This window comes from Anomalospiza imberbis, chromosome 2 (assembly GCF_031753505.1).
Source record: "Anomalospiza imberbis isolate Cuckoo-Finch-1a 21T00152 chromosome 2, ASM3175350v1, whole genome shotgun sequence".
Lineage (NCBI taxonomy): Eukaryota > Metazoa > Chordata > Aves > Passeriformes > Viduidae > Anomalospiza > Anomalospiza imberbis.
This window is the reverse complement of record NC_089682.1, coordinates 57,659,790-57,679,688: the sequence shown is the minus strand read 5'-3', so window position 1 is coordinate 57,679,688 and position 19,899 is coordinate 57,659,790. Positions and strand designations below refer to the sequence as shown.

The 19,899-nt window shown below is 42.0% G+C and overlaps 2 protein-coding genes across 7 annotated transcripts in view; both read left to right on the top strand.

Annotated features, from left to right (window-relative positions):
- Positions 1 to 9,986, top strand: part of CDK8 (cyclin dependent kinase 8) — a 107,560-nt gene extending 97,574 nt beyond the window's left edge. For all 5 annotated transcript variants that reach the window (XM_068181233.1, XM_068181236.1, XM_068181232.1 and 2 more), the window contains one exon: positions 9,611 to 9,986. In XM_068181233.1, coding sequence (XP_068037334.1) covers positions 9,611 to 9,889 — 279 coding nt within the window. In that variant the 3' untranslated portion in view covers positions 9,890 to 9,986. The remainder of the gene's footprint in view (positions 1 to 9,610) is intronic.
- A 1,467-nt stretch (positions 9,987 to 11,453) lies between these two features.
- WASF3 (WASP family member 3) overlaps positions 11,454 to 19,899 on the top strand; it is a 65,855-nt gene continuing 57,409 nt past the window's right edge. Inside the window, exon 1 of one of the 2 annotated variants that reach the window (XM_068181242.1) lies at positions 11,454 to 11,558. The gene's annotated coding sequence lies outside the window, so the exon portion shown is untranslated. The remainder of the gene's footprint in view (positions 11,559 to 19,899) is intronic. The other variant, XM_068181240.1, reaches the window with a different exon arrangement.

The following is a 19,899-nucleotide window of genomic DNA, read 5'->3' as shown; positions in this document are numbered from 1 at the left end:
TTTGAGATGATTAATAACTGGCTCAGTCCTTTATATTCATAACAACACTTGTGGCACAATAGCACTGTAGTGATCTGTCACTCCAACTATTGTGTTAGTGGATATGTAAGACTCCTGCATTAGGCAAGCATGGAGTCTTGGGGCTGGTGAGCAGGCAGATGCAGTCCCTTTGCCATTTGCATTGCAGCCTTGCCAGGGATCTAATAAAGGCTCAGAGCCCTGCTGGGCCAGACGCTGAGCAGTACTTGAAATGAAAGATGGCTTTCCCTTTCAGAGTTCACAATTTAATTATGTGATGGGAATCAATAGAGAGATAGAGCGGAAAAGGAGGGCTGCATCATAGGAGTTGTTGAACTTCATATAATAAACACCAGCCAGAGTCCATCATCTGTTTGCATCTCTTACAAGACACACTTTTTGATGAGAAATTAAATTATCTTGTGTACAACATGAAGACAGATAATTTCTTCTCATTTGTACTTCAGCAGTAGCCAAAGATAACTGAAATTGTACTGTTTAGAGTTTGACTACCCCATGATTTGCAGTCAAAGAAAGTAAAATATAAGAGAGACCCTGAAAACATCATATATGATGTGATGGTATCCACCTTAATTTGGCTCCTTGGCTCTTTGAAGGAAGTAGAGCACTGAGGAAAAGGCAGTGAGGCTGGAACATTTTCTCTTCCTTGGCTGGTTTAATGGTGGTGCACAATGACTAAAAAGAAAAACAGAGTGAGAAAGATGATGCACAGATGTGAGAATATAGTGGAGGAGAGGGAGGCAGAGATTGATGCAAAGAGAGTGAGGCTGAGATGAAGAATTTGCAGGGGATTGTGAGGAGCCTATGAGCAGAGATTGAGTGTCCCAAGGGAAATTAGCAGTGTAATGATACCTAGTGTCTGATAGCCTTTGAAGACTGTTTCTTGCAGTTTTTAAGCCAACCTGCCTGCCTTGGCTCTGAACCTGGCACTTCCCATACTGAACAACAGGACTTGATATTTGCAAGCAAAATTACATGGTTTGTGAAAGAAATGATAATGTGTTCAGGATTTCCACCATGACAGTGAAAGAAAATAATATTTGTCAGATAAAGAAACAATACAGGGGAAGAAGTAGATTTTTTTCTGTAAAATTTATATATTTTTAATAAAATCACCAATGTCAAATTTGTGCTCTCTGGCACTGTAAAGAGAAAACAGTTATGCAGGAAGAGGCACCTGGATTTACACTAGTGTCAATGAGGAATGTTTGGCTGATGTTCTCTCCCTGAGGAAGGCCATGGTTATGAGTAGCTGTGTGGTTAGAACGGTCCAGAACTGGTTTTATTTTGAGTATGATTTTAGCTGATGCTTCCTCTCTTGGCTGAAGTGCACACTGCTCTATTTCTCTTCCTTGTTTTTTGTGCTTTGCTTGCACCAAGGTCTCCTCCTCCTTCCTCCTCCTCCTTTGCAAAACTGGCAAAAAAAAAAAAAAAAAAAAAAAAAAAAAAAAAGAGGGAAGAAGAGAAAAGTAACAGAAAGAAGCCTGACAACCAGTTTCACATTGCCCTTTTCAAAGGACATGACAAGTTATGGAAAATACAGCGGAGCACTGGCGATAATGGCATGCAGCAAAGAAAGCCGTCTCGCCAAGCCGGCTCCCCTCCCGCCGGCTGCCGGGCGGTCCCGCGGGGATGGGGCGGCAGTCTCGGGGGTCCACGGGCGGGCAGCCCCTTTCCCAGCCTGCCCGATCTCTCCCGGCCATCCCTCCGTGTCCCAGTCCCACCCGGTGCGCCCTGTCCATGGTGCTGAGCGGCAGCTCCAGCCTCGCTTCTCGCCCGCGCCTGCAGCGCGGAAGCATTTTTCCTTCAGGTGCCGTAGGATTCTACCTTGAACTGCCGCTGCCTCCGCGGTGCAACAGATGTTTTCCAGCCTGGATTTTCCTCTTTTAGCCACCCTAAGAAGGCAGGGAGATTAATTAAAGCCAGAGTCCCCATAGGTGAATTGGCTCTCCACGCGCTCAGGAGGCTCTCTCACTTTCCCTGGTTGTTATCTTCATCAGTTGTTTGCATAGGAGAGAAGATTAGACGAACACCGAAAACGCCTTCTGCCTTGATTTGTTTGTGTGTTTACTTTTAATTTTTAGGATATCTGCAGAAATAATGAGAAACAGCAGGGAACGAGAAACTGATTGAGATTGATCATTTCGTGTATTTGGCTTGTGATGACCTTTGGGGAAAGTGGGTATTTAATTTTTACTGATGTTGTAAAGGCACAGACAAAGTCCTGACCTTTCTGATCCGGGGTGACCACTATGAGCATCCCACTGAGAATTAATTACAATTGCCTGGCGCGGCTCCAAGCAGCATTTATTAGAGCACTATAAATGTAGTAAAACCAATCAGTATGACTGGGAGAAGCCATTCCACGTGCCTGCTGTGATACCAAAGAGCAGCTCAGACTTGTCGGTTTGTTGTATTGTTTTGCTGTTCATTAACAAGACTGAAATAGGAGAGACAGCATTAGAACTCGAGGGCAAACATTTCCCATCATTCTGCTCTCCACACAGATACTTTTGTATTAGATTAAGGCACAGTAGATAGAACTAAGCAGAACAAAAATCAAACGCCTTCCCAAGAGACAGGACATGGTGCAATTCTCTGATTGTACAAAGCACAGTACAACAGCTTCTTCTAGCAACCTCCTAGAAATGTAAAGTGGAAGTGAACAGAATGCTCCACACAAGAACTCTGTACAAGGAAGTATTTCACGCTCAAGGTATGCTATGATGCCATTATATTTTAGCATCTAGTACAAAGCTAGGACTATTAATCCCATGGGATCTTAAGTCCTTTTCCCCAGAGATCTGCTTAAAAATGGAAGATCAGTTACATGTTCAAAGTTTAGGCAGAACTATTTTCTATAAGATATGATGATTTTGTCTGATACTCTGACAAATAAGAAAGTTTAAATACAAATTGTAAAAACATCTCTTTTTTTTTTTTGAGAAAGATTTAATTGGGAATGAGAATGAAAAAGCTAGAAATGTGGATTAACCTAAAATGGAAAGGACAGCCAAGTTACAGCAGATGGCTTTTTCTTGTTCTTTGAGTGCCTTATAATGAGAAAAATATGCTATGTAATTACAGTTGTTTCTAAACTGACTTTTTTTTTTTTTTTTTTCAGCTGGGGGAGCATGTGTGATAAGTGGTTTCCCATGCAGCACTGGTTGAAAAAGGAGAATAAAAACACATAGCTGCAGACAGTCTGTATTGAACTGTTTTCATTGCAGAGTTCTGGAGCTCGGTTTGATGTATGATAGGAAAGACAGCCATCTCCCATTCCAGCTAAAACTGAACAAGCAAATAGCCTCTATTTCTCCTTGCTGCCTCGCCTCCCTGAGCATCTACATTGCATAAAGGCTCTGCTATTCTCTTTCTGCAACAGAGCTTCCCGATAGCCCTTTCTGTGGGTTGACCAAGATTTCTTTATTCTGACAGGTTTTTGTTCTGTCTTGTTGTGGTTGCTGTTATTTCCTTCCAGTGTCAGTTAATAATTCCTCTTGTAATGCTGTTATCCAAACAACACATTTTCCTACACCTGAAAAACTGCTGTTAAGAATTACTAAAATCTCCCCCTCATTCCATTTTTATTCTTTCCTATCCAAAATGGGGTTGAGAGGGGGAGGGAGTGAAAGAGAACGGAAGAGGCAGCCTATTCTATATGACATACGCTTGATTTCCCAGCAAGGCTTAATTACCATTGGGAGTAAGGACTCCTGTTCCTTTTGACACAGCGAGCATTCAGAGTGCAGCCAGTGCCTCTTGCCTATTCCAGTTTGCATGCACTTGGATGAGATTTGATTGTGCACTGGGGCACGTGTGAATACAATATGAATTGTATATGAGAAAGGAGACCCTAGGCATGTCCCCTGAAGGCCCTAGGCATCCGTGCAGCTTTCAGGCAGATGTAAGACCCACAGAAAGTGATATTTTTTGTGCTCTTTTCATATCAGGTTTCATCTTGCAAAGAAATGAGCGTGCTGACCCAGAAAGTACAGGTGGAACTTGGAAACTCCCATGTAGCTCAGGCAGAAGGGCCTATGATAACGCAAGAGCAAGGGAGCCTTGCAGGACTGAGCTCATGACTGATATCTGAAGGGACTCATGCTTCATGCTTCATGGGTACACAGGTCTAATTGGAGACAACAGGAGGCTTAGGATATAATGTGCAAGATGGAAACCTATCATGGTGATTGCTCTTCAACTTTGCATAAAGACATGTGCATTGTGCTTTGAGGAGGAGCATGATTTCCCTTGCTTTTGAGTCTAAAATGTAGCAAAATTGTATTAGCTCTAGCCAAAAAGAATAAAAGCTAGAGAATTCACATGCTGAAGCTATGCTGTTAAGGACAATAAAGAATAAGCTTCAAAAAAAAAAGGAAATTAATAAATACAGAATTCTAAAACTTCATAAAAAGAAAATTGTCATTTTCAAGATCAATCATAGTGATGTGGACGCTCAGTCATGTCAGAAAACACTCACATACAAATTACTTACTGATGCTCAAAATCTAAGGACTTTCTTTGAGTTGAAAATCCAACTTTTCCCTGCCTGGTATCCAAAATGCCCAGCTTTCTACTGGGCACTGTCTACTCTGAAATATGGTTTTGTGTCTCTCATGAAAATACTAAATGTTCCATAATAGAAACAAGAGATAAGCAATCAAATTTAATATACTCACAAATTTTAAGGAAACTCTTAACTTCAGCTCCCTTTAGAACATTGGTATAGAGAGAGATTTTTAATGTTGCTAGACATTCTTTTTAAGAAGCTGGAGAAGATTGTTTGGAAAGCAGTGATCAGGTAATAGTTAGCAAAGGATCACAACTACAATGGAAAACTGTTGCCTAAGATTCTCCAGGGATGTGTCCTGAGTTTGGTAATGTTTTGTATTTACTTCAGGGACCTGGATGATGAAGTAGAAAGTATGTTTAGCACATTTGCAGATGTCACAAAGCTGGCGAAGTAGCAATCAAAGTGATCCTGACAAATGGGACAGCTGGCCAAAAAAACTAGGATGAACTTACTTCAAAGAGGAGAACATAAGGTCTGCACTTAATCTGCAAAAATCAAGTGCATTAACACAGAATGGGAAACAGCTGACTAGGCAGCAACTTTGCTGAAAAAGATGTTGAGGTTGCAGTGACTCACAAGTGGGATATGTATCAACAGTGTCATACTATTACAGTAAAAGCAAATATGAGGCTTTGCTATTGAGAGCTGCATGTCTAGTTCTGGGCAGTGAACTTCAGCATATGTGGAGGCAGTTCAAAAGAAAGAAAGGAAAATGACCAGAGAATTAGAAAACATGTCCAATGAGGCAAGAGAGAAAGAGCTGGGCTTTAGTTTATTGAATCAATATCTGGAGAGATGTGAGAAGCTTTCAAATAATCACAGGTTGTCATCTGTTCTCTGTATCTATGGTGGATATCAAGAGAAAAGAATGTGATAAAATTGCATAATGGAAGAGTTACATTAGATATTAGCAAAAAGTTTTTGACAATAGAAACTAGGCAAGAATAAATGGGGAAATGGTGAAATTCTCTGCTTTAGATTAAATACCTTAAAATAATAAAGCAGACATCGGTCCATAACCATATCTCCCTCATTTATGTAGGCTTGGCACAGGAAGATAGTTCTTTCTACCATTTTGGCCCCATTTTCCATGTCCCTATCACTACTCCCATGATTTAATTCTAGTGTTAACTTTTCTATTTGCAGTTAATTTACATACATTTTTGAAAGATGGTCTCAGTAAAACTCCATCTCACCTCCATGGTTCATAGACTTAATTTTCTTCTGGTGCTCTCCAACTTTTACCTCTACTTTCACACCTTAATCCTTTACATCTCAGCTTCTTCCACTCTGGGACACCAGGTGCCAAGTCCACTGGGCAAGCCTAACTGGTGATCCAACTGTGTCTAGAAGCTGGGGAGTTGGAGAGTCGCATCTCAATAGGAAAATAAATTCCTGGTCAAGCTGCTGGAAGAAGACAATCTCATTGGCCTTGTGTCACTTCCCTGTCACATAACAGGATATAACAGCTCACTTGTCACAGCACTCCTAAGAGGAAGCTGTGTACAATGGGCCAGGGAAAGTTCAGAAGCATTTTGTACTCTTTGTTGTGCATCCTTGTACACTTGGTCATTTGATCCCTGCCATCTAAATGGCTGTGCCATTTCTAAAAAGAAGCTGATATTTGTAAGGCAGACACTGAGATCAGTAATCAGGGTGCTCCCATGACAGCTTTATTCCCATGAGGAATAGATGGTTGAAAGCGTTGGGTTTTATATTTTTTCTATTTTTATCTATTTTTACTGTACTCCTCATATTTGTTTGCTATGTAAAATTCCTCCTAACAATTCCAGGAGCATATTTTTATTTGCACCTACTATGATTTTTAAAATTGAATTTAAAAAAAGAAAAATAATTTAACATAACTCATCCATTCATCACAGCCATCTCCTTCATTATTCCTCCCTCACCTTACCTCACATACTAGACCGCAGCTAATGTCTGTCCAAAGAGGTGGGATGCCACTGAGACATTCCAAAGTTTTAAACAAGCTTGGGTTTGGCTCTGCAGTTTTGGGCATCCATGTGTCATTCAAAGTACTTTCATATCTAAGGCAAGTCACAGGGGTTCAAATATAAGCCAAAGCCACTTCTTGTTCAGATAGCTTATCTTCACTCTGTCCCTTTGACTTTCCCAAAGTCAGAGATGGTAATGGAGTACAGCACTGAGGCACTCACTCTTTTCTGCAGATGAGAAGACAGATTTCTAAGGGGCCCTAAGAGACCTAGATGATAACCTCTTGCTGAAAGTCAGTGGGAAATGGATGGTTGCAATCTCTGTTGGTAAACTTTACCCTTGAGAGACACAAGAGGGACAGACAAATCAGATGGAGTGAGGCTACCAGTAACTATTGGACATCAGGCTGGGAGCAATCCAACTGAGTTATCATGAATCTTTCAATATCCATGTCTGTTTATGGGCTTAGAAGAGTGAGAAAGCAGCTAGGGACTTCCCAGAACACTGCATAAATCCTTTGACACTGAACAATATGTTGTTATTCCTTACCCTTTTATTTTTCTCCAAGAAAGCCCATTTTTACCTATATAAGAGATTTCTTCTGACATTACACCCCTGTTATGATTGGTGGCCATAACACAAGGATGTACAGAAGTTTAGGAAAGGACTGCTGGATTTGTAAAAAGCTATAGTGAATCCAGACAGGAGAAAAATAAATGCGCTCATCTTTAGCTGATGGGAAAGTGTTTGTTACAGTACTCTTTGAAACATTTTACACTGTCCTGTTTGCAGAAACCCAACCATCCTTGTGCCCTTCCCTTCCCTTCCCTTCCCTTCCCTTCCCTTCCCTTCCCTTCCCTTCCCTTCCCTTCCCTTCCCTTCCCCTTCCCCTTCCCCTTCCCCTTCCCCTTCCCCTTCCCCTTCCCCTTCCCCTTTCCCCTTCCCCTTCCTCTTCCCCTTCCCCTTCCCCTTCCCCTTCCCCTTCCCCTTTCCCCTTCCCCTTCCCCTTCCCTTTCCCCTTCCCCTTCCCCTTTCTCCTTCCCTTTCTCCTTCCCCTTCCCCTTTCTCCTTCCCTTTCCCCTTCCCCTCCCTTCCCCTCCCCTCCCCTCCCCTTGATATTTACCCTGGTTCCCAATTTTTAGTTTCATCATATTAGTCCTAATTGTGCCACATTAAATCAACACTACACTACTAACTACAGCTTTCTGCATATAAGTTTTTAATCTCAGGGAACTTGGCATCATGTCTTTCCTGTGTTTATTTTTATCAAGGGAGCTTGTTCAATTGGCAATGCTGTAAAACCATTAAGAGAGTCTGTCCACTCCTGCTACAGATCACCAGTCCTTGCTTCATAGGATATCCTGCTACACTGTCCTCCCAAAATGTCAGGGCCAGCAAAGAAAAATGAGTGCTTTGCATAGCAAATAGTTTTTATGACTTACAGTTAATGGACCTTACTATTAATTGGCAGAATTACAACTCCTGTTTAGTTGATGAAAGTAGCCGTCATGAAAAGTTATTAAGCTTCCTTTTGTTCTTGCTTCCCTGCATTTTTTTTTCCTCAAGATTGATTACACAGTGACTCTTTGAACTTATGTTGAATGTTTCCTTTGAGGATCTACTTGCATCTTGGTTTCATATTCTTTGTTAGTCTTTCAGTATTCCAGCAATCCAGGGATAGTAGGAGGAAAACAATAAAGAAAAAGCAAAATAATTAATAGTGTCAGGAAAGTATTCCTGAAAAATGTGAGTCATATGGTAATATCAATAACACTGAAAATGTGAATAGTATGAGAAATACGTATGCAGCCTTATCAAGGTGAAACAGTTTCGTGATAAAGGAAAATAAACTCCATTAACAGAGATGTAGTAATTCATAGAGCATCTTAGGCTGTGCAGTGTCTGTATCTGCTGGCTATCCTAAATCAATTACTTCAGTCAAGACATGGTTCCCCTTTCTCTGGGGTGCGGCTGTGGATGGAGGGAAAGCAATTTATTTCAAAAGCTGATTCAGCAAGAAACTCTGCAGGGGCCTATCAATGTACCATTAATAATCAGAGATGCTGTAATGATTATCAGTGGCATTGTAAATCATTTGCACAACACTATTTATTTCAACATTATTCAGCAATTTTGTGTTTCCTGAAAGACAAAAAGGTTTTCATATCATGAAATATGCTCTCCTGCAGGAAGCAACAAGCTGTATAACAGGCTTTCAAAATATTGTTTCTTCTTACGCTGTATCATTTTTTTTGTGTGTGCGAAATTAAGTATTCAAGAAGATGAGGTCCTTATAAATTTGGTCTAAAGCAGTGATATTATAAGTAGACATTAAGAAAATGTCATGCTCACTTCCACTAACTCATCTTGGTTTGAGTCCCCAATAACCTCCCTTTTCATTACCCTCTGAAGTCTGGTTCTTCCTTCAAGTGAAATTAATAGAAGATCTATCCTGGATATCTCTTGGTGTGCCTCAGTCTAAACCTCTATTTCCTGCATTCAGAGGGCTTTTCTGAAGCATGATTTAACTTAAAAATAATATTGGTTCATACAAATGCTGATCCAATTATTCCTTGCATTTAATTTAACAACCTTTCTTTTTCTCTTAATGAAAACTCAATACCAATTCAATACAAATTGTTTGGCAGATTTGCCTTATATGCAAATTCAAAGGCAAGGTCAAAGCAGCAGTAATAAAGCTGTGCCTGAGTTACTTTCTTACAAGATTTAGATGTTATGAGAAATGGCATTAAAAATGTCATGAATACAGAGGAGAAAAATGAAAGCTAAGAAATAATCCAGGAGACTGGGAAGCAGCCGGAACGAAATAAATGTTAATTAATACCTTGCATCACACAGGCTACTTACTTGTATTGATGGAGTGGAAAAAAAGTACTGGTAAAGATAGGTCTGTTTGAAATTAATATTTATAAAACCTCAATATCCCATTTTCAGCATGAAAAAAGGACCACTGAATGAGCATGAATGCAGCTGTATTTTAACAATAGCAAATCATTTTCCTTCTGTTTTGTTTTACAGTCTTTGAAGAGTTTACACTTGCTGCATATGTGTTTCAGGAAAAATACTCTTTTTTTTTTTGATAGAGAACGAATTTTTCTGAAAACCTTGAGACTATTTTGCTCTTATGATTTTTGTCCCACTAAGTCCTTATGCAGAGTAAAAAGCCTGCTGCTTCCTTCTTTTAGGGTTGTGTTACTTAAAGACTTCTTTTCTGTCTACTTTGCTAGCAATCATAAAACTGTCACCATCAGCAGTTCAAAGCTGGCTTGCTGCTTTTTGCTGTGTAACCTGGAGTGATTACAGCAGTGGTTCTCAGCTGTTGCTTCTTACCAAGACCGACACAAGTACCTCAAATACAAATAATTTTTTCTGAGAATTATAGGAATCGCACATATTGAGGAGTTTTTTTTAAGGCAAGATGTGGGTAACTGAAGTGGTTCAACTCGGTTGAGTTCAGTAAACTTTTGGTTGCCAATTGACTGGAGATGGTGTTTTAAAAACTCTCTTTTCAGCTGTGATTATTTTTATTGACTAAATAGTATTTATTCAATATGACTCCAGAGAGAGCGGCTGCCCCTTCAGCCTTCCACAGCCTGCGACACCACTGCTCCACCGCTCCTCGGGGTCCAAGTGTCCGCAGCGGAGCAGCCCGAGCCCCCATGGATGAGGGCAGGCTGCTGAGCTGGTTAGATCGACTGCTGCCCGTCATCGCGGTGGGTCCTGCCTGCTCCCCTTCTGTAGAGCGCTATTCCATGATCACGGGGGTGTTCCTGACCTCTTTGTCCTATATAAAGGCCAAGCAGAGACTATCGATCTGGACAGCATGCTGAACGGGACAGAGCAGCTGGTCGTCACCTTCATGAGCTCGCTGGTTTGGGGTGTCCTGTGTTAGTAGTCATTAGTTTTTGAAACCGCCCGGGCCATTAAAATAAATGTAGCAGTTGTTTTACCCACCCTGCCCCTCCAAAATCTGATTCACGTGATACCCTCCCACCTCCTTTTTTCCTAAAGGCTTTACGGCGCGCATCAAAAGCCCTCGCTACAGGGATAACCACAAAGGCCGGCAGCCCAGGCAAAGCTGGAAGGGGCACATCGCTGGGGCTCGGTCGGCAGCTGCAGCCCTCGCAATGCACCTGCCCAGCGGGGAGAGAGCCCGTCGGGATAAACACGGATCTCTTGGGGGCCCGGATGCCCAGGAGCTGGACTCAGCAGGAATTGGGTCGCAAGGGCAAGAAAAGGGCAGCGGGGGTGGGTGTGCTTGTGGCAGTCGGGAATGAGGGCAGAAGCGCCGCAGAGGTCTCTTGCGGGCAGAAAAGGGACCGGGGCGGTGGGTGGGTGACAGCACCGACCCCGCGGGCACCGTAGGGGAGGCGCCAGATGGCCTCGGGGACTGCGAGGGACCGGGCACCGCCGTCCCGGCGCCGGGCGGGGAAGGGGCGGCTCGGGCACTGAGGGAAGACGCGGCTGCTCCCGAGAGGCTCGGGGGCCGTCAGGGAGCCCTAGGGCAGCCGCCACACCCTGGGCGCTTGGGCGGCCTCACGGGGCCAGGCGGGACCCAGGCCGGGGCGGGCAGGGGCCGATGCGGCGGATATGGACCCACGGGCCGGGAGAGAGATGAAAGGATGAAGAGCGGGATGGATGAGGGAATGAGGGAGGGAGGAGGGACGGAATCACCATCCCCCGCGCCCGGCCGCTCGGCAGCCCCAGGTGTGATTGACAGCTGGCGCCGCCCCCCCGGCGCTCTCATTGGCCGCTGCCCACGCCGATCAGCGCTCGGCGCCGCCGGGCCCTGCTTCCCATTGGCGGGCTTCGCCCCGCCCCTCGCAGAGGAGTCATAAGGGCGGTGAGTGGGCGGGGCCCGCGGCTGAGGGGGCGGGGCGGCGGCGGCTTAGCCCGCGAAGGCGGCGGCGGCTGGAGCGCTGGAACGGCGGCGGCTGGAGCGGGATGGGACGGAACGCGGCGCCAGGTGGGTGCGGGGCTCCGCTCCAGTCCCCTGCAACTACCGTGCAGGGAGGGCAGGAGGGCGGGCGGCGGCGCTCAGAGGGTCCTTTCCCCGCCTGCGAGGAGCGCGGAGGGGGAGCAGCTGTGCTTTAGCGGTGTTCAGCCCGCGGGGATAATCCCGGCGCTGCCCTGCGGGAGCCCCTTTCTCCTCCCGGCCGCGGCGGGGGCGCCGGTGGGTCGTTCCGGAGCTGCTGGCTGTGCTCCGCTGGCCCGGGCTGAGCTGCCCGTCCTCGGGCCCTCTCGCCTCAGCTTTGTTGCGAGTCCTCCCGCCGGCCTCGGCCCCTCGCCGGTCCTCGGAGCCGCGGAGCGCGTTCACTTTCCCCCCGCGCTCTCGGGGGGAGGCTTCGGAGCCCTCCGTGCGTGGGGTCGGGGACGGGCCCCCGAACTGTTCCCCGTGTTCTCCGCAGCGCTCCGTTCGGGCAGCGGGAACAGGGCGCCCATTCCCGGGAGCCGCCCGCCCGGGTACTCGTTCCCCGCTCGTGTTCGCCCCCCGAGAGCGGCCCCCGCGGCGTGGCACCGCCGAGGCTTTCTGATGTCCAGCGCTCTTCAAGTACTTAAGAAATAATAGTCTTTGGCTTTGAAGGGCGCTGGGAGTCCTTGACAGCTCGGGAACTTTTAAACCGTTCCCCGCCCCACCACGGTTTTTTTTGGTTTTTTTAAAATTTTTTTTTTCTACTTGACTTTTAAGTAAATGTATCGCTGAGAAGGAGCCTGGCGTCTGAGTGAGTGCAGGCGTGTGAAGACAGGGATTTATCCCAACTGCTCAATGTCTAACACTGACCTAAAAGCAGTTAAGAAATGCTTTGTTTATTCTCTTTCTTTCTGATAGAGTTCAGTAATCGCTGTAGATAACAGGAGAAGGGCTGATAGTTTTTGGTTGAGCAGTAATCTGTCAAGTGGGGCAGTACTTGAGTGATGGATTATTGGATACAGTTGTGAGATTCCTTGATAGAAAACACTTCAAACGGTGTAGAGTGTGTGTTGTTTGTGCAGGACCAGGAAAAAGCTGTAATTCTTTGTGCCTCTTTTGTAAACTGCAGCGAATGAGGGGATGGTATTCCTGTTAGAAAAAGATGGGGGCAAATTATGAAAGCAGCCAGGAACTATAAGAAACTTTAAATCTGGGGATGAGGAGGTTGCAAGACTGGCCTTCTTTTTAAAACTTTACATAGGGAATCAAAAAATATTACATTTAGAGGAGACAGACTGTTGTTTTGACTTTGGCTGATACAATATTTTCCATAAACTAATAGTGAGTGTACTTGAAAAGAGGAATGAAGTAATGGAATAAGACCGCAGTTCTTATCCTCCTGTAGGCTGTCCCACACTACAGTGCTCTGTAGTTCAGATGCAAAGTTATGTGGCTTCTAATATATGGAGGCTGACATGATACAAAATAATTATGCTGCACTAGTGCTCAAGCTGGAAATCTGTGAAAGTTACTGGTTACAGTGCTTGCAGACTTCAGAGATTGAAGATTAAACCCTGTGTTTGAGCCGTGGAACTGAGCTTTGTCAGTTGTTATGCTACAGCTTTTTGCCTTTTAAGTTCTCATCAGAAGAAAATACACCAAGATGGAAGGACAGTTATCTGCCCACGGGCCCCAAGTCATTCTTAGTAAGGATTAGGATGTTTTATCTGTAGCTATTCATTTGAGACTAGGACCATACTATGTTTCCCTTAAGTGATGTGGAAACTTGATTTGTTTTCAGCTGAATTCTGGAGATGAGTTGTGCAAAACAAACTTTTTCTGTCCCTTGCTGGAAGATTAGTTTTGTGTTTATATAGCTAGCGGCAGTATGAATGGAGTTATTAGGCAGTGAACACAGTGATTTTGTTGTACATGAAATAATGTATAATTGAGCCAGCCCTCGTCTCGTTTTCCACGGCTATTTTCCTCAAATAAAAGAGAAAATAGAAAACATTATTTTTATCAGATACTGAAACAATAGTCTTGATTATACTCAATGGTTACAGAAATTGAATAGTCTTTGTTAATCTTCCTATTTGTCCATGGAAGTATTAAAAATTACTTTACATGCCAGAAATAGAATTGCTTGTGCTTTAAAAAGGTATTTTCATAGCAGGAATAAGTTACTGTGGCTTCATGTTTGATTTATATGGTATAACACATGTGACATTTCATAGTTAATAACAGCATAAACCTGTTTTGTTTTCCAGTATATGCCTATCTGTAAAACATGCCTCAAGGGATCACGATTTTAGGAGTAGCAATATAAACTCCTTGTACATCAGCTACTCTTTAGTGTCCCTACTTTAGCTCAGGTTTATTTACTTTATTCTTCATTGAGAAGGTACATGCCGTTTACTTTTCTGAAACAAGAATAACACTGTCTGTGGGCATTATTGCAGAATGGAGGAAAGAGAAAGAAAAGCCATCATCTGACAGATGATAGTGTTTTGAAGTGTCTTATACAGTAATGAGAAGGACAGGGTTTCTGAAAAGCTAACCAAACCAGGGCAGATACTTTGGTGAAGAATTCCAGAAGAACTGATAGTGGTTCAGTGTTTCCATCACTGTATCAGTGTCACTTGGACATGAATTAGCTTTCATTCATGCCTTTGCAAGTCTTTGTTTTTTGATTAAGCTTCCTGCAGGAATGGTCGCATAATGAAGTACTTGTCGTTCTTTTGAGCAGTCTCAGAGCACTGTCTTCCAGAGTTCTCTTGACTGCTTTGCGTGAGGAAGGAGCAAAAAATACTGCTGCAGGTAATTTCAGTCTATTCTTGCAGGCCTGTCTTTAGCTGGTGTGTACTTATTGTTGTCTTGTAACTGCACTGAAATCTAATACATGTTGTATAATACAACTCTTCTTGGACTTTTCAATTCAAATGAGATGTGTGATTACTTCCTGGTTCATGTGTGGCTCCAGTTAAAATTATTAGACAAGTTGTGGTCATTACTTTTGACTTGTTTTTATTTTTGCTTGCACAGGATCCTGAGCCACAGGCAGTGTATCACATGAATTGCACTACTGGTATAAGTTACTGACCAGGCTGTGCATGCCCAGTGGGTTATGATACTAGGTTTTGTTAATTATCTCAATAGCAGAAATACATTAGTATACAGTACTGATGAGGAGCAATTGGCTTTGTCAGTCTAATTTCTTAGTTCTCTAATCTTAATGGCATGCAATATATGGAGATCATTGATGGGATCAGATTACAAATGTCTTCCAGTGTAGGATATAACTGTACTTTGCCTTTGGAAGCTTCCCTGTACAAGGAATATGATGAGTTGCAGGCTGTCACTGTATATAAGGTGGAGGTAGAGGGTGACTGTTAACTTCTCCATATGGAAGGCTCACATACAGAATACCTGTAATCTAAGAAAAATTAGCATCTTGACCGAGAATTAAATTGAAGCATCTTGAGCCTTAGCTCTGTAGCAGAACTGCCATAGCACTTACATTCTCTCCTGAGAACTTAGTCTGCCTTTAGTGGTAATAATGACAATAACCTCAAGTTACACCAGAATTATTTATTATAGTTTAACCAAATGTTTTCCTTCACATTTAACTATTATTTAGATCTAAGCAAACCTTTGATAAAAGCTGTTGAAATGTTGCATTGGGTTGCTTTCTTAACTGGTAAAGCACAGATGTTTTTCACCCCTATTTTGAAAATTCAAATAACTGAAATATTTTTAGCTATTGATGGATGTAATTTCTTCTGCCACAAGAAGAATCAAAATGCTTGGGAAGAAATTAAGAAAATTTTACAAACAGCTGGAGATCAAAATGGCAGCCTTTGTGCTGATTTAATCTGCGAACTTGGAGCTTATCTTTGATTTCTTCATTTTTGGCAGGTGAGGTAGCTGGAGAATTATTTTGAAGGCTTCTAAGTACAGTAAATATTTGTTGGTTTGCTGTTTTTTATTTATGTTAACGATTTATAGGTGTCTGGAATTTCAACATGTTGTGATATAGTTTTTCCTTTCACATACTGAAATATTCTGCTATTGAACTGATGGTGTTTTCTGCTTCTAGAGGTGACCCAGAATGTATGGGGATTTTTTTTATTTTGTGGACCTCTCAATTCAGCAGAATTTTAGCTACTCATTCAAGATTCTTGGAGACCCTTCCTATCTAACAAATATAATCTCTTTATTCTAACAGAGTTTTGGTAGCCAAATTCAGTGATAGGGGGATAGTGTGTGTTTTTGAGTGTAAAGCATAGCATGCCACATTTATTAAATATATTGGTTTTGAGTATGCTTTATACTCGTGCCACTTCCATGCTTGAACTGATTTACATTTTCAAGTATCTGTTTTAGAAGCAGAAAAATTAAGTGTTATTCAGTACTTCAGCTGACGGGTCCCAGGTTTCTTGGGCATATTCACAGTGGCAAACTACTATGCTCATAAAAAGTAGTAGTTGAAGAGCTTGTGTATGTAATGGATAATACATGATACATCAAAACATGTTAATAGTATGCAGTGAACGTTGGAATTGATTTCTTGATGTTGATTTTGAAATCCCATAGTTGAAAAGGTCAGTATCAAGTGATGCTGAGGAAAACCATTCATCTGCTATGGACTTGGTGTTGTCCTAACAGAGCAACAGGCAGCTGTGGGGACTAATGTGCTAGAAGACAAGGCCTGCAGAGCATGTTTTATTTTGAAACTTCAAACAGCCTTTGGAAACACTTCTTTGAGAAGCTCTTCTGCCTCATTACATGTGAATAGATAAATGAAGTTCGAACTTGTGAATTAGAAGGGGGGCTTTAGTGGCCATGGTGCTTTTTAGTTTGTTTTTCTGCAGCAGTTAGGTCTTGCTGATGAGTTTTCTATAGAATGTTGAAATTCTCTGGAACTTATATCAGCACAGATTTACTGCAGAGTTATTTCCTGAGAAGTAGTGTTTTTCTTTATGAAGCTTGGCTGCTGCTTTGAATGCTTAAACAGCTGCAAACATGGACAAGAATGCATTACTTCAAATGAAGCTTTTGATTTCATGCTGAATTTGAAGACAGTCTTGTATCAATGTTTTTTGCACATGGAATTTTGAAGTTTCTTCACCTCTGCATGCCAACTCAAGCTGGAGTGGGGCTGCAGTTAAATCTGAAGTCATATTTAAAGATCATGTCTTGGTACAGATAGACAAGTGGTTTGGTTACAGTGTCAGGTTATTTAACTGAGTAATAGGAGAAGGGTATTTGCATTGCTAGACAAGCCAGTGTGCAATCCATGTCCTTTCTATCCATTCTTTTGGCAGGAGGAACCAGGAACTAGCATTTCAGCTTTTTTTTTTTTTTTTTTTTTTTTTTTTTTTTTTTTTTTTTTTTTTTTTTTTTCCCTAGATGAAGGAGGAGATCCTGTCTCCTCCTGCTCAGCCAGCTTGCATCTCTTGAAGCTTTCCCTTCCAATCCTACAGGTCTTGTACATGTTCACTGTAGCACTCACTGTATGTTTATAGCTAGTAAAGAGTTGTGAAGCTTGGGCATGGTAAGTGTGATATACCTGAAAGTTGAAGGGAGGAGGTGCAAATGCCTTCCAGAGGAGTGCCTGAGAGCGCACCGAGGTATCGTCTTTCAGCCCTCACATGAAGTGTAGCTATTATAACATATACCTCTGTCATCAAGCACTGCTCATGCTCTTGTAGACTACGATGAAATTGCAGGTATCCTTTGATTCCGGGTGGGTAGCTCCACACAAGCACATAGTGAACATTAGGAGCTACACCTAGTTATAGCTCATGCTATTCATGACAGACCTTCATGTCTAGTTGCTGAATTTCTGTACTGATTTGCACTGGTAATGACAAGCAAAGCTTCCATGTTGGGGTACTAATAAGTGGTTAAGTTTTTAACGTTAAGGATTTTTATCATACTGAAATAGCTGCATCTGAAATACTAATGCAACATCATTGGGCTTCTGATCTTTTTTCTAGAATACTTGCCATCTTACTGGAGAAGGTGTGTGCTTTGTGAAGTGTTGTTCTGGTTGCTGTACTAAGAATTCTGAGGGCCTTGAAGCTGTCATGCTTGGTCACACAGCCGGCTGAAGCACTGTCTGACTAGTTGGCTTGATGCTGGAGCAGGTTTAGCAGTCTTCAGTAATTCCTGTATCTTGGAGGGTGATGGCAAGGTTTTGTTCAATGTGATTTAGAACTCTGCTTGCAAAAATTGGGGAGAAGCAGGTAATACTCCACAGCTGGGGAGAATTTCAGAACTTCTGTTGTCTTAGCTGCTTGGAATGGACTAAATATTTTGTTATTTAGTAAATTGGTCAAGTTACTATTTCTGTGTGTTATTAATGAAGGACAGAGTCAAATATTGTAGCAGATTAAACCCTCATCTTAAACCTCTGGCTTTCTGAAATGTACAGAAATAATTTTTTTATAGTATGTATTCCAAACTGCATGTTTCTGTTAGCCATTTTTTCTCTTAATCTGAAACTATTGAGGCAGCAGTGAAATAGCCACCTTTATTGGGTATGTGGTATGCATTACTGCTGCCTGCGACAACGACTGCTGAAACCCCAAATTCATTGCCTTCTCTCCCTGTTCCATGCTTTAAAATGAAGCTGTTAAATGTTTTGTGTACCACTTCCTCATCTGCATTTTCTGTTCCACTTCCTCTTGCTGCAAACTCTCGCTCATGCATTTTTTCTGAAATCTTTTACTTCCCTTTGAAACTCATTTCTATATCCTAGTATTCCCTGTAAAAAAGACAAACATTGTGATGAACTTGTTCTTTGTGTCATTTCTAGTAAAACCACAGATGCCTTATTTTTAGAGAGTGAAATACTTGGAGATGTAAAAAAAAAAAACAAACCCCAACAAAAACCATAAAAACCCTTCCCAGTTGCCACATGCATCCCCGAAAAAATTTAAAATGGAGGGAAGTAGATGCAAGACATGAAGTGTAAATCCTTGCCAAATGTAAATCCTTCTTCCCTTAGCTGAGTGAACTGCTTACTATCAGATTTCTTTAAGCCACAGAATGTTGGTTTTGGCAGGAACATCAGAAAGCGTTTTCTTTCTTTTAAACAGTTGTTATTTGGAAAACAAGCATATGTTTGGCATCATCATAGACTTCTAAAAGAGGAAAAAGTGATTTTATTTTCAAAACATATAGTAGAACTGTATTTTCACCAGAATCAAATGTTAAATGCTTCTGGAAGCTTAAATAGAATAGTGTGTCCATACAGTTGGTTGTCAAGGTTGAAACAGCAAGCACAGTTAGCCCCAAAGCTGCTAAATGCTAATCCAAGCTTGGCAAGTGTTTTTCTCAGCCAAGTGAGCAGAGGAAGTTAGAGAAGCACATAGGCAGCCTGTAATAATAAGGTTTTTTAAAACAAACTTAAATGTTGAGGTTCAGTTATAAAAAATGCAGCCTTATTTTATACTTTCGGTAATGGTGATGTTAACTGCAAGACCTGTGACTCTAAATCTGTAGTTCAAGTATCCCCACTACCATTCATCTTGGTGGAATTATTGCTGTTAATGGTTTTGAATATGAAGCATTAGACAGTATACTGTATTAGGTTTTGTGAACCTAAGGGATGACAGTCTAAATAGTGAACAGCTTTGATTTGTTGGTCAAAGATAACTTCCTTCATGCCTCATCACAGAACAATAAACGCAGCATAGAGCAGTCCGGGTTACTCAAAGAAGTTTGTCTAGGTTCATTCAGTTCATAGAGATAGGCTAAGAAAGGAGAAGAATGATATGTTTTAGCACTGGGTGGGAAACATCAGGGAGATGGAACTGTGAGGGTGAGAAGTATGGGTGTTGAATCTAGAGGAGTAAAACTAGTGAATTTAATTGAGGGTTACTGAGAGTTATAGTAATCTTTTTTTAAGATGTTTAACCTGATATTTTAGAGCTAAAATTATGGAGGAAACTTTCAAGCAAAAGCTTGTCTGAAATACGAAGCTTGGAGGACAAGTGTTTTTTTGTCAGAAGTGTATTTTTGAGGCTTCTAAATCCACTTTGAACAAAGTACTAAAATAAATGTAACTGTAGGAAGATAAGACTGTAGAAATAATTGAATTCCACTGTGGATTAGTTAATTTGCATTATATTAGTAGTGTTCTCTGAAATATGCCTTCCGTACTTTTTTTGCTAATTTCTGCAGGTGTATAATGAAGTGTTCATCCTCTTTTCTTGTTCAAAGCATGTAGGATTTGATGATTTCAATCAGATTCTTATTGGGTGTTAAAAGAAGAACAAACTTGGCCAAAGTAGGAACCTTAAGCAGTATGTTTTTTTGTAGACTTGAAACAACTTTTGGTGATTCTGCGTATAAGAGAATGTGATCTGTGGAACAGCTGGCCCAT